The 13626-nt window shown below is 43.7% G+C and overlaps 2 protein-coding genes across 2 annotated transcripts in view; one reads left to right on the plus strand and one right to left on the minus strand.

Moving 5' to 3' along the window:
* Window positions 1–13626, minus strand: part of T265_06797 (hypothetical protein) — a gene marked incomplete at both ends in the record, with an annotated part of 99192 nt that overhangs the window by 64795 nt on the left and 20771 nt on the right. Inside the window, 6 exons of the mRNA XM_009172162.1 lie at window positions 5225–5479; window positions 5879–6226; window positions 7721–7825; window positions 9879–10169; window positions 10875–11078; window positions 12315–12701. Coding sequence (XP_009170426.1) covers window positions 5225–5479; window positions 5879–6226; window positions 7721–7825; window positions 9879–10169; window positions 10875–11078; window positions 12315–12701 — 1590 coding nt within the window. The remainder of the gene's footprint in view (window positions 1–5224; window positions 5480–5878; window positions 6227–7720; window positions 7826–9878; window positions 10170–10874; window positions 11079–12314; window positions 12702–13626) is intronic.
* T265_06798 (hypothetical protein) overlaps window positions 1–13626 on the plus strand; it is a gene marked incomplete at both ends in the record, with an annotated part of 79632 nt that overhangs the window by 43663 nt on the left and 22343 nt on the right. The window lies entirely within an intron of this gene.

The raw sequence follows: 13626 nt of genomic DNA on the forward strand, positions 1-13626 counted from the left end.
TATCGTGGTTGTAGCTACCACAGTTTCGTTCACCGATGATTTGGGCAGGTGAGGTAGGTAGCTGCGCATTGGAGTTGGGAGCTGATAGGTTGGTGCGTAAATACAGCATTGTCAGTGGACTGAGAGGTGGGGGATTGGGAAGGGAGCTATGCATTGAAAGCCAATGGCTGGATGCATGAAGGCAACTGAGTCACGTCTCTAACCATTGATGTGGCCCGTCTCGGGGTCCCCATCTGGGAAGACTGCAAAAACCAGCGCGGCTGAGTTATCTGGTAATGGCTTTCATACTTCACTGCCAAGTTATTGTTTGACCGCCTCTGGCTCGTTCCCACCCTTCACGTGGTTGTGCAAAAATAGCCCTTCCAGGAAGTCGGCCAACTGGCATACGGAACACGTGTTCATGCCAGCGCAACTTATGAAGCGTGATAAGTTCAACTCTCGAGGGTGAGTCACTTCTTCCGAATACGATTCGCCATTGCTTATCCGGTGTTTCCATCAGACTCGGGCAATGCTCCGAAGACATAGATGGTTAACTCCCTTTTTAATAAATTTATGAGGAGACGTTGATATAGACGGTTGGATTTGATTGGCCCACCGGCTCATTCGATAAAATGTGCTTTCCTCAAATTTTTCCGCAGAAAACCGCCTCCTAAACCGCCAGAAAAAGTTCCCCAAGTTGAATAAACAGTACTTTTGTTTCACTCATACACTCACCTGCATACCAATTTGGTTTGGACAGGAGCCTCACCTGAAACTCAGCTGAATCTCCCGTTTATGATGTTCCAAATCAACTAAATGTGCACCACCTCACGTTTTAGCCGATACGATTTTTGAGACATCGCAATACATTACTGAAAACTCTTCGTTCCTGGAGTGTTATAAAGGTAGCGAATAGTATCGTTTTCCGTTTGTATTCGTTCGTTATTGCAACATCGTCACAAGGAATGGCGGAATGATGTGAAGGTGTGCCTAGGAAGGATGAATTTCGTGGTCCGTTTTAGCCATACGATTTTTGAGACATCGCAATACATTACTGAAAACTCTTCGTTCCTGGAGTGTTATAAAGGTAGCGAATAGTATCGTTTTCCGTTTGTATTCGTTCGTTATTGCAACATCGTCACAAGGAATGGCGGAATGATGTGAAGGTGTGCCTAGGAAGGATGAATTTCGTGGTCTATACTAATCTAAAACTGGGAAATTGCCGGAGATAGGCTGATAATCTGGTACATGTGGGGTCAGTATTTATTGATGGCATCAGAATTGGATGTCAACGGTTGCAACTCTGGTCTTAGACTGTTATTCTTGGGTAACGACAGTACGGGGTTTATGTAGAGTCGATTCATCCCATCGTCAAGGCAGCTCGTTATGAACTGAACGGTTGAAAATAGTGGAAATGATCGTTTGTATATCGCAATGTAAAGAAATATAAAGAAATAGAGGTAATGTAATAAGGCCGGTCCAGGAATGACAGCTGCTGAGGATGCTCTGTATTTTGGAAGGTTGACATGCCAGCCGTTGGTTCGGGTGCGCCTGTGCCGCACTTGGTACGCATGTGGTCGAGTAGCTCACACGGTAGGATTATCACGCCGGTTAGGAAGTTTGAGAGCTGAAATTTTATTGCTCAACTTTTCAGTTATCTCAGGCAACTTCCGGTCTCAACACTGAAACAGAACTCCCTACGCTTCATTCGGGGGCTGAAGGAGTTACGCTTGCACATTACTTTTTAGATTGCTTAACCTGGTATACCTGCTCGATGGCGGAATTACGAAGAGCACGTTCAGAGATTGCACGTTTTGAGGCATGTACTTGTACTTTGTAGACTCTAGACACAGTCCCAAAGAATATGTTATCGTGGTCAGTTTATTTAACACTGCGTGTGCTCTTTCTTCCACCAGAAACTGTGTACGCCGATTCGTCGGTCATTGAGACAAGTATCGTTCTCCGCACCTATTTAAGAATGGCGTAGACTGCTAGACAACTTGTGACGTTGTGAAGGAGTTTACGAGGAGTGTGGATGTTGCTGGTATGGTCCGCTTTCTAGGATGGATCACCCATGAAGCCCCTCTGGCTTCGCTGGAGACATTGCAAGAAATGGTGCGTAAGCGGTGTCAGCGGTGCCCACGCCATCAGTTTCTTTTTGGGTTGTCTGATGGTGTGCCTGAAGATGTAGACATACCAGGATGCTTGCGATAGGTTAGCACCGGGTCCCGTTCCCATTCGGGTTTTCTTTTTTCACTTTAGTTCTTTAATTCTAATTATACACACACTGTGGTAGTAAGGCAGCGGGGCATCAGTGTCAACAATGATGATGATGCTGATGATGATGACAAGTTGTTGCTGGCCCTCAACTCGGTTGATGAACGCGGATCGGGCAGGAACAGTTGGAGTTCTTATTCGCGACGTTCTGCGAATTATCTGGGTTTGAGCAAACGGTGCCTCTCCGTCAGGCCATGGACTGCCAGATCTCTCATTAATCTTTGGATACGAGCAGCAGAAAGGGGGGTACAAATCACCCCGTACTCACAGACGAAGGTTCTCTGGTAGCTAAAAGAACAGCCTCCAATGGATTCGTGTCGAGGATGAAATGGGAATCCATTGTGAAGAAATTTCATTTATCAGCAAAGTTTCCGTTGACAGTAGGAAGACGTTTAGCGCTTTCTTTTTTGCAACTGAATAGATAATTTTAAAGTTTTTTGCTGAGGTGCCATCCATAAATTCCCCAGCAAAAATCACATAATCGATTACATATAAGCAATTTCCTGATTTTTATATCATCACTTTTTGAGTAGTATTGATCATTTTCTATGCTTATACTTACTTCAAGGTTGCTTGGAGCCGATTTCTGACGCAACAAAGTCTCTTAAAACAAAAAGATTCTGGCCAAGACAAGCTCGTTAAGAGGAGACTTTGACAACGAAATTTGAAGTTTCGTTTCTTGTCTAGAAGGGATCGGTTTCAGGATAGAGATGCATCTCATAAGACGAGGATGATTGTGTATCATTCACCCTCTAACCGTTGGCTCCGCTTCTTTCAAAGACAGATAAATAATGAAACAAACAAAATTACCTGCTGTGCAACCACCGATAAGACCTCCATTTCGATGCGGTTGAATTCGTCAAAGCAGGCCCAAGCTCCGGATGACGCGAGTCCTTTAAAGAACTGCACAGTGGCATCGATTGCGTTGGCACATGAAGATTGGTGATATGGAAGAGAATACGTGAATCGAAGCTAGAAAATGTTCCCATCAATCACATTGGTCGTTGGCAAGTTATAGAATGTGGAGCATGGTGGTTGGCTCCCAAAATTTAGGTTGCTTTTAAGTGTAAATTATGGTAAAGCAAACAAATCCTCTAGGCTTTATGGTAGGATGTTAGTAGTTTCTTTCTATTTAGTCGATATCCGACCACTATTAGGTACAAGTTTTATCATTTGCAGGATCCTGTGATTGACATATCAGGTACAACCACTAACCCACTGCTACTATCCACCATGCTCTCCAACAACTTACTGATGATGTCACCTTGATTGGTGATGAAACATTTGCAATCAAATTGTCCAGCTCAGCGAACAACTCAACGACCATATCAGGGGACTTTTTATAGCAATCATCCTAACCGTCTCCTCTTTGGCATCGACGTGGTTAGGGTACCCCAGTTAGCCCGCAAGACCACAAGTGGACGAACCATCTGGAAAACACCCGAGAAGTTTCGAGCTATTTTGTCGGCGATGCATGATGACCTGAACTCGGCTACTATCATCGAGTTATAATGTGTCTCTGCTGTGGGGTTTGCGGGGTATGTTCATGCTCACATCACTCTCGGTTGAAGTCGTCCTCCTGTTCTGGCGTAGTTATTCTGGTGAGTCCACACGAAAGGGGAGAAGCGTCCAAAGTACGCTGGTGGAGTAGTGGTAACACGCTCGCCTCGCATGTCAGGTGACCGGAGTTCAAACCTCGTCACGGCCATTGAATATGCACTGCTGATGAGCTCTAACAAGAGCGAAACTCGAATCCAGTACTTCCCTTTTTTGGTGTGGACCCACCAGGACAGGAGGACGACTGTTCAAGTGATAGTGATATGAGTACGGATGAGAAAGTGTTCTTCGTGAACATACGAGCCTCGAGTACTTCCAGCCATCTTGTACAAACAGCCGTTCGTCTTCCTCCTTTGGCCCGATCGCCCTGGTTTGATCGAACCATCAACACATTTTGCAGTTGAAGTCCTGGGTTCACAGAATATAGTATTTCCGAGCATTTCGTACGCATAGTTATGGACTTAGGTCACGTAATTCTGTTCCTGCTCCTTGTCCCTTCTCCTCAAGTTCATATCTCGCAGACCGCCGATGGTGACAGGTCTACTAAGATTTTATGTATTTAAAATCAGAGTTAAGAAACTTACTGTTTTCAAGCCAGAAATTGAGATTTGAAGGAGACAAGCCTGAGGGCAGCTCAGATATGTATACGCAGTAAAAACGAAGTTAAGCTAGCACCACAAACTCAATCGGCTCTGCTAGGTTTAAAGTCACTTTGAAGGCATCCAGTTGCCCATCAAGTCATCCTGTCACAGATGAGCTTGACTGGATTTGCATGCTACAGTATGGTGGTGTACAACACGGTTAAACGCGTTTCCTATGGACAAGCTGCAGCTAGTAAATAGACAATGTGAGAAGTTACCAACACGAGGTAAGGCAACTCATAAGCGGAAAAACAAAACAGTTGTAAAAAGTACCTTCCGGAAAGATTTATTCGTGCCCATGCATTTTTAAACGGATTGTTGTGTTTGGAAGCTATCAGTTCCGATTTCATAGGCTACAGCGGGGCACTCAAATCCATCGGCGGGGTTCTTTCGAATAAGGCTTAACCACAGTAACTACAGATGTTTTTGAACAGCGATAGTGTTTTCTAAGCTGTGTTACGTTTCCCACGCAAAGGAATATGGATTCCTCTCATGTTATGAGGGACAACGCACTAAGTTGACCTGATAACCGAACAATGCGGTTTTGATCAATTATGTTTCCCATCTTTCATGCTTTTCAAAGTGTCTTTTATTGAAGGTGATCATTTTCAGTCCGTAACTACAGTCAAACAGCAAGGGTATAAAGGATATTTGGGCTGAAAAGTGCAGTAACTAACACTTCATTACCTAGTTATGCCACCAAGGTAGCGCTGATATTAGTTCTGATTAATACACGGTCAGAAGTTAATTCGAGTGATTCGAACACTGACCTTGCCCATAGCGATGTAGTCCAATCCGTCGGAGCAATTGAACACGACGCACTGAACAGCCAGGGCTTTAGCCAAATCTTTGGTAGTTTCCGTTTTCCCTGTTCCGGCTGGACCTTCTGGTGCCCCGTTCAAATTCAAATGGAATGCACCAATCAGTGTACGATAGCATCGATCAGTGAGTGGGGTGATCACGAGTCGAGGTGAGTTGCCGAGGTATTCGTAAGCGTATTTTACCGTGGCATTGGTCAGGCGAACCTGTGAAAGGAAATCATTAATTTTACTTCACCTGGTCGAGATCGTTTTGTTTCGCTTCTTAAGGTCAGCTAGATAAGTTTGTCGCTTATAAAGCAGGACTAGTTCTCTAATGGGAAGCAGATGAGAAATACGAAATGGATTGTCGGCATAGACTATGAGATTTATGTAAGAGTTTTGGAAATGTTTAGCGGGAACCGCTCATTTTTGAAACATAACTTTATAAGACACCACCATAGATACGAACTATTTGCGTTCATCTGCTCGGTAGACTGCTAAGTCGTGAAGAATTCTGAAACATTGCAGGATTTTGCTTGTCGAACAGTCATACTACACGAATCTAGTTTTGGGTGCATTCTGAGGCATTGTCTTTCTACCGAAGAAGCAGAAAATTGCACTCACCTTGACATTTTCCTCTTCCCAATAGTACCGTAGCTGTGACAACCAGTTGAAGTCATTTTCTGAGGTGACTTCCATCTTGATCATGTCTCTAACCACATCACGAGCGTGCACGTCAATCACGACCAACGCACCAAGGGTGATACGCTGTTGAGCATTCAGTTTCCCACGTACAAGGCGAACAATATCGGCCATCTGCTGATCCAACTTTTGATGGTAGTTTTGTAGACCTTGTACACCATAACGGAGGTATTCGTGTACGTCTAGGGTCCAGAAAATTTGTGATACACACAGAACCACTTGTCCGGGCCAAGAGCACACCCAATCCTCACGGTTTTCAATATCGTACGCCTAAGGTGTGTCGGAACGAATAATACATGACACGTGATCATGGAATAAGGGGAAGAAGAAATGAGGTAGCCAAAATACACTAGTGCAAACATAGATCGTCCCAATGGGCAATTAATTGCTATCCAGTTGACTTCAATCGGATGGGTGGAGGCATCCAAGTTTGAATCCTTTCGTTCCTTAAGTGCACTACAAGTGATCGGACAGGGAAACAAATATGGGCGTATAGTTTCACCCCACGAGCATGGAAACGCTGAATGGACCTCTATTTGACTGAGCCTGAATTAAATTAATCCTCAGGTTGATCTTTGTTAATTCAGAAGGATTCATTTGATGGATTTCGGAGTTCATCCTGTGTGTATCATTCACAAAGATGCTGGTACACTCAAGTGTAAAAAGTTTGGAACCGATTGAAAAACCTTCGTCTAAGAAGGGTTTTCCTGACAAAGCCTTTGTGTCAAAAACGAAACGTTCCCCAGTTAAAAACTGCCGATTGTTTACTAACCCTACTGACACGATACTGAGACACAGCGATGGATCCTATTAGGCTTATCAGGTTTCCAAATGGTTGCTAAGGTCTCTGTTGCGTAAGCTCATTTTGCCTGAAAAAATTCGCGAAAAACCTATCGGTGCTCAATGAAGAAAATTGTATTAGAGTGCAGCGATTCGGTGCTGTCTAATCTACCCACAATTACGCGTGTTAGTCACGCAAAATCCAAAGCATTCAGTGACACTGGTCACGGTTTTTCAATTCTCATTTGTTCTCCAAAAATCAGTCAACTTTTCAAGTTTTCATTAACCCCTACATCACATATTCACGGTTTTGGATTGTCCCCCCGTTTTCTTATTACACACCGTACTAAGCTTCTGTTTGTTTACCCAAGTGATCTATAAAGGCTGTCCTAGCTGATTTTCGGTTCGTTTTTCGTTTTCCCTTTTTTCCTTCTAACGGAGCCTCACTGGTGGTGAGTGTGATTGATGCAAAGCCTCTTGAAGTCATGCTAACTGAATTAACTATCAGAAATAGTTTCAGTGTCCTTGTGAATAGTTTTATCAATCAGTGCAGCGCAGCATTTATTCATCCACAGGTAGGTGGCAAGAGATGCCCAACTGATCTTCACACAATCTCCCACGGTGGTCGTTGGTTTGTTCGCTGAGCGTAGCTATGCACCACTAAGCAACCTAACAACGCACTGCTGATGTCACCTCGATCGGTGATGAAACGTTTGCAATCCAATTGCCCAGCTCAGTGAACAAGCTAATCAACATCTAACCTGCCTGAGCTACTAGCATTTTCCTCCATGGGAATTCCCCCAGGGTGTTTAACTGGACGCATATCGTCTCCGGGGCTCACTGATATATATATATATATCTCTGTAAAGCAGCAAACATACACTTGACCATAAAGTCGAACATGTGGGCAGAATTAGAATTCGGATTTCCAGCCCATTTCTTGCACCCTGGCAGTTTCGCAAACCCTCGTCTTCGATAACTTACCTCACGAGCAGCAGCTATCACATCTCTGACCGAGAGCAGCATGGATTCTTGCACTTGAAGGAGCCACTTTTCCACTGCTCCTCGGGCTTCCGAGGTGCTGACAACCTTGGAAAATTGATTTGACAGACATTAAGTAAGGAAAACAGGAAAGGGAGCCAAAGTTGATAAAATAACGTTGTAAATCAGGACGTTTCGTGGCTGACATGTGAAATTCAGAGCCTGGTCAGTGCTGTCGTTACAATGTTTAGGTTCTTTGCAGGGGTCAGTGATTATGTATCTGGAACAATCTGATTATTCGTCACCAGTCAGGTGCTGTGGATAGCCAGATGAAAAGTTAAACTAAAAGTCACAGATTGATGAAACCGATCGCAGTTGGCGTTCTTGTTGTCAGTTTCCACGGGTACATTCCTGTGCACTTATCGGGATGACTAGAGTCGGCAAAACTAAGAAACTCAGAGCAATGCAACTCGACAAGGACTATTCCGTCTGCGCTAACGCTGAAACCTAAGGACACATTTCGGTCTACAGTGACCGCTTCCATCATATTCTACCGCATGTGTAGGTCAAATTTATGAATCTTACGAGGGACACTTGCCGATGATATTAAAGTCGGGGAACAAGTTTTTTAAATGAAATCTGAGGGCGCGGAGTTTTGTTGTACTACTTAGACACCTGCAACCTGTATGCACGTTGCCATGTGATTCTGTGGGAGATCAGCTTTAAACAGATCCACTGGCTTGGTTATTCACAATGCCAACAAGCGCGATAGGTCAGCGAACAGGACGCGCAAGTCGTGCATGATGACTATTTCGGAGCAAATTTCATAGATTAATGGAATCGCAGATGTTATCAATTTGATCGGTCTTTTTCATTCGTGGTCAATAAGCTGAGCTGTGTTTCTGTAGAAACACAGTTGTATCCAAACATATGAGTTGGACGACAAAGGTGGGCCAACATGTGGGTTTATGGAGGACAGAGACAAAGTCATTTTGATGTAGCTCAGTCACGCTTGGTTTCAAAAACCGAAGAAAGGTCATCATTTGTGTCATCAGCTTAAAATCCTCTCGGGTAACCGTGACAAGGACAAGCGAAAATCCCGTATCGACTGACAGTCATACGATTACAGTGGGAAATTGACGAAAGAAGTAAGGTGAAACACTAGTGGTAGATTGTCGTATTTCCTAGACCTAGCAACCGACTGATCTTGTAGAGGTCACCCCGTGACTATTCCTGTCCCGCTTGCAACCTTAACCGACAACCAGTACACTGCAAATTCTCATTCTTTTTTATTTACGCGGCTACCACTTGCGTAACGCGCCAGGCGTATGAACTTCAACACATCAGGTCAGGTCGTGTTCATGTTCGTGCAGGCATCAAGCACGAAAAGACACCTCTCTCTTCACACTGCACACGATAAATAGGCCTACACCTAGGCTCAACACACACTCGGGCGCACAGGACAGGAAGTCAACAGAACTCCGAAGGTCTCCACGCCGACTACGGAACACGTGTAGCAGCTATCCTGCTCCCGCAGAGACGACACGCCCCGCGTCCGGAACTTCACTCAGGGACTCTCAACAGATGTCCTCAAACGATAAGTCACTTTCAGGCTTACTCCACTTTTCGCATTGTATCTATTTTTATCAAGTGCACCTAACTATTGTATTCATCACATTCTAGTAAGACAGACATTTGTTAGTGCTTGTTACCGTCTGATAATCAACTCAATTACGTCACAACTAGAGCGCTAACAATCTATTAAAGGTTGAATTTTGGTTTGGATTTCTGGTAGACTGATTTTCATAAAAAGCGCGTTCTCTCCATGGTGGGGCGGTCTAGAACTCACGAAGATGTAAATGTGTCAATCGCATCAACGCAATTTGGGTATAAATGTGCAGGCATGAGACTATTTGACACGATCACTTCAGTAGTACACTCAAGTATGCACCTTGATTCACATAAGTTTTCGTTCGGCTTGATGGACGAAGAATAGCAAAGTTGACTGATCGCCGTGTCGATTTTCGTGGTCGACAAAACGCTTCCATTCGGCAACAGCAAACAACGCAGTAGATGCATACCAAAACCATAATTATATTGCTCGCATCTGAAAAAAAACTTGCCTTCAGACACTCCTACCCTGGGCACTTCACGCACTCACTTGGCTCAAAACAATCTTTTCTCCCTCACTTGAAAACATCGCTTTGATATCCAGCCGATTGTCAAATTCCAGCTTTGCAATACCTTCGAAGCATTTCTTCAAATGTGGCTGGACACGCAAAGGGTCTTTGGTTTCCGATAAAATTTCCAGCATTTCGTCGTTGGAGAGAAAGAAGAATCGTGCGAAAAACAAACGTTTTTTCTCCAGATAGGCATTCAGTCCTTTGTTAATCTTGTCCAACAGAGCGTTGCTGTCTTTCAGGCGCTCCTTAATACCTTGGAACGCAGTGGCCTGTAAGAGAATAATTGATAAATCCTTTGGTTTTTCGGTGTCGATAAAACAACGTTGAAGAGTTTGTAGTAGTACATCGTAAGCACAAGCAAGCGTCTGATAAGCTAGTCGTGATCGGATGACTTCGATATGGTCGAAACAGCCTTAATTCAATTGGACTATGTGGTTGGGTGATCGAACTACCTTATCAAAGCTACCAATGCACTTCAGAAAATCCGGATGTCCCAGCAACATTGGCTTTCATGACCTGTATAGGTTGGGCACAGCCAAAATACCTGAAATTCCCAGCTTTTACTTTTACGGGAGTTGTCTTCAGTGAATTGCGCAACGGACTGACCTGTCAGACGTGGGACAAGTGCGTACCGTCAGTCTGACATAGTGGCCCGCTCATATATAGCGTAATTTCAGGCCCAAGATTATCTACTCAACAAGACTTAGTTATGGCTACAGTCGCTTGCGGTAGACGCCATTCCTCTTATGTGGCGATTGTATTCGGCTAAACAGAAATAACTAAATTGTAAGGACATTCACGGGACCGAAGTAATTTCACATGATCCAAAACATCAATAAGAGTTATTCCAGTTAAGATGGGTTCATTATATATGGAGACATCCCATGGACACGGATCATATGAATCAAAATATAGTGATATTGAAACTGAAATTTCCGTCCACCCAAACTGACCATGAAACGTGACACACTCACTTTCAATACGTTCGGATCTTTCGCCGTATTGCGCATTATATCCTTCCAATTTCTATCCACCACTTGGAACAAACGCCCTTCTTCAGGCATCTGTTGCATGATGTCCTCAGAGCAGAAGATCGGTTCCAGGTAGAGCCACTGAGCCTGCATTTTGAGCCACTCATCAATGGTCTCCTGGATATAAAGGAGCCGCTCCTCCCATTCCTAAAAATGGAGTACCAGATAATAATGTTTTGAAGGCTAGAGCGAGAACGGGAGATTTTTAAATCATCAGTGTAATTAGTTTGCTCACGAACAAACAAACCAAGCAACGGACACTCATACCCTTATCGGCATAATTACTGGAGCTTATGCCATTTTGTCAGCAGAATTATTCAACGCCGTTGGTAAACATTACTGTTGAGCGAATTCCCATCAGTTTTACGAGGGATCCGACCCCCGAAGTAGTCAAAAACCAGTAATTTCATACCTGTCATAATTCCATTTTGTCAGTGCTGATCAAATTTAAGACACTACAACTTCGTTGTGTGTAAATTCGTAAATAGGAACGATAAAAACTCGATAAAGTTCTCAATAGACAGCAGTAAGATCGAGTACGATGACGAATTTTTTCAAGAACAACAGCAGTATTGCCCCAAAAAATGCTTTCACGTGACATCAAACTTTCGCTTGATGAGTTTAACTTTTGCGAGAGCAGATCGACAAGGACATTTTCCACATCTCTTTTAAGTGGCTATCATAGGTTAGTGATCTGTTTTCATTATGATGAACTGATTTGAATGTTATTGCTACCCTTGTGCATCTCTAAATGATGTCTTCAAGCAGGTACGTTGTAAGCCTGAGTATCGGCCCTTGGCTCTCGTAAGACGGTCATGTAGAACTTTGTGCTGCTTAGCCAGACTCAAATAAGACCCGAAAAATAAGATTCAAGTCCAACGTAACCATGTTCTTCTCGAAGCCGGACAAATATAATCCTATACTGCAACTTTTTAACCTCCGGTCCGCAGTATGACCATATTCTTTGTTGCATCAACCATTACCGTGCATAGGATTAATTGTTATTCAGGTCAACTGAAGTTTAGAATCATCAGGGTAGCAATATAGCATGGAAACGCGGTCATTTATTGTCTTGGTGGCTTGTAAACTACGTTGATAGTCAAGACGGTTGGCACGACGGAGGGCATCCACAGCCAGTTTTGAGTCAGAAAATATTCTCCGTGTGTTTATCTTGAGATGCCTGCAATAGAGAAGAATGTCATATTGTACTTCTTCTCTGTAACCATGTGTCTCTTTTTGAGGATTCCACGTCAGAAGGCCATCGTATGGGCTACACTTCTGGCAACCCACATGTAGACACCTGGCTGGGGAGAACCAATATACTCAGTTAACCGTCCAAAATACATGACAACTGATCGTCAAACAAATACTTATACATCGTACCTTTATTTCAGATTCAAATGGTTTAATGAATGGAGAGCCCCTCATTGTTTGGGTCTTCACGATTTGATCATCCAACATTTGTTGTATGTCATCGACTGAAGCCAGAATAGAAATACCGGTTTCGCGGTAGGCAGTCATCCCGAAAGCAACTTCGACCCAGTCTTCACGCATCTTCCGCATGTTGGTTTCCAAGGTGAACTCCTTGCTCGCTCCACTTGAAATACCAGCAAATTCATCCATATAGGGGTCCAAATTCAGTTGTAGCATTTTCGCTAAGGATGTTCCACTGTCTGGCGTAAGGTCCTGCCCAGCGATGAGGGACATTTGTTCCCAATGGCGTTTGCGTATGCCAGGATTGCACAGAATCCCGATAACTGGTATGATTTCCTGAAAAAGGGAAGGTTGTATTAGCCAGTTCGAAAAGAAGGGTTATTTTTAACGAAGAGCTTTTTTTGTTTTTTTCCTGAAAAGCGAACATATCGTTTTGCATCTGGTTCAGGTAACCTTTACTAGAAGGATGAGGAAAAAAGAAACGTTTTTTATTGTACCGAAACACGGAAGAAAACAGAAACCTGCATACTGTAACAAATACATTTGACTAGTTACTCACTAGTACCGTATAAGGGAACGGGACTAGCTGAAACTTGTGAACTGACAGCTACATGTATTCGGAAGAAGGATAGACACAGCACTAAGCGTGATCATAACTTATTCCTGTACTACCGGTGTGTAGTAGAACTGCGCCGTCGGACTTCCGTAAAATTTACCTTTGATTTACGTCTGATCAATTCACTACGAATTCGTGGACGTCACTGGATACCAAAAGTGCTTATGAGATATCAGTGGGCAGCAACTGGAAGACACCTCAGATCCTCGGAGGCCATGTTTGGCAACAAACAGCCCTTAGTGTAACCCGGTACACGCAACCCTTAGGACTTAGTTATATGCTATTTGGACGCCTCAAGTAATACAAATTTGCAAAAGTGATTCGGACCATTAGAATTCGTGCTGTGACTTCATCACAAACTCCCGAGTTATGTAACATTCTCCACAAGGCCGATGTTCCAAGACTGCACGTTCTGTAGCATGACTCTTCACTATGTAGGTTCAAGACACATGCAGAAAAGTAGTATGTAGTGGTCAGTTCATTCAGCAGTGCTTATGCTGGGCCTTCGTATTCAACTATTAGGGCAGCATTATCCACACACTGCGGAGGGACAATATTTCCACCAGTAACGATCTGTAAGCCTCCAGCCTTCACCTCACTATTCCATCAGTGAAGAAGTTGAATAAGAGTACAGAGAGTGGAAAT

The sequence above is a fragment of the Opisthorchis viverrini genome (assembly GCF_000715545.1).
Source record: "Opisthorchis viverrini unplaced genomic scaffold opera_v5_147, whole genome shotgun sequence".
NCBI lineage: Eukaryota > Metazoa > Platyhelminthes > Trematoda > Opisthorchiida > Opisthorchiidae > Opisthorchis > Opisthorchis viverrini.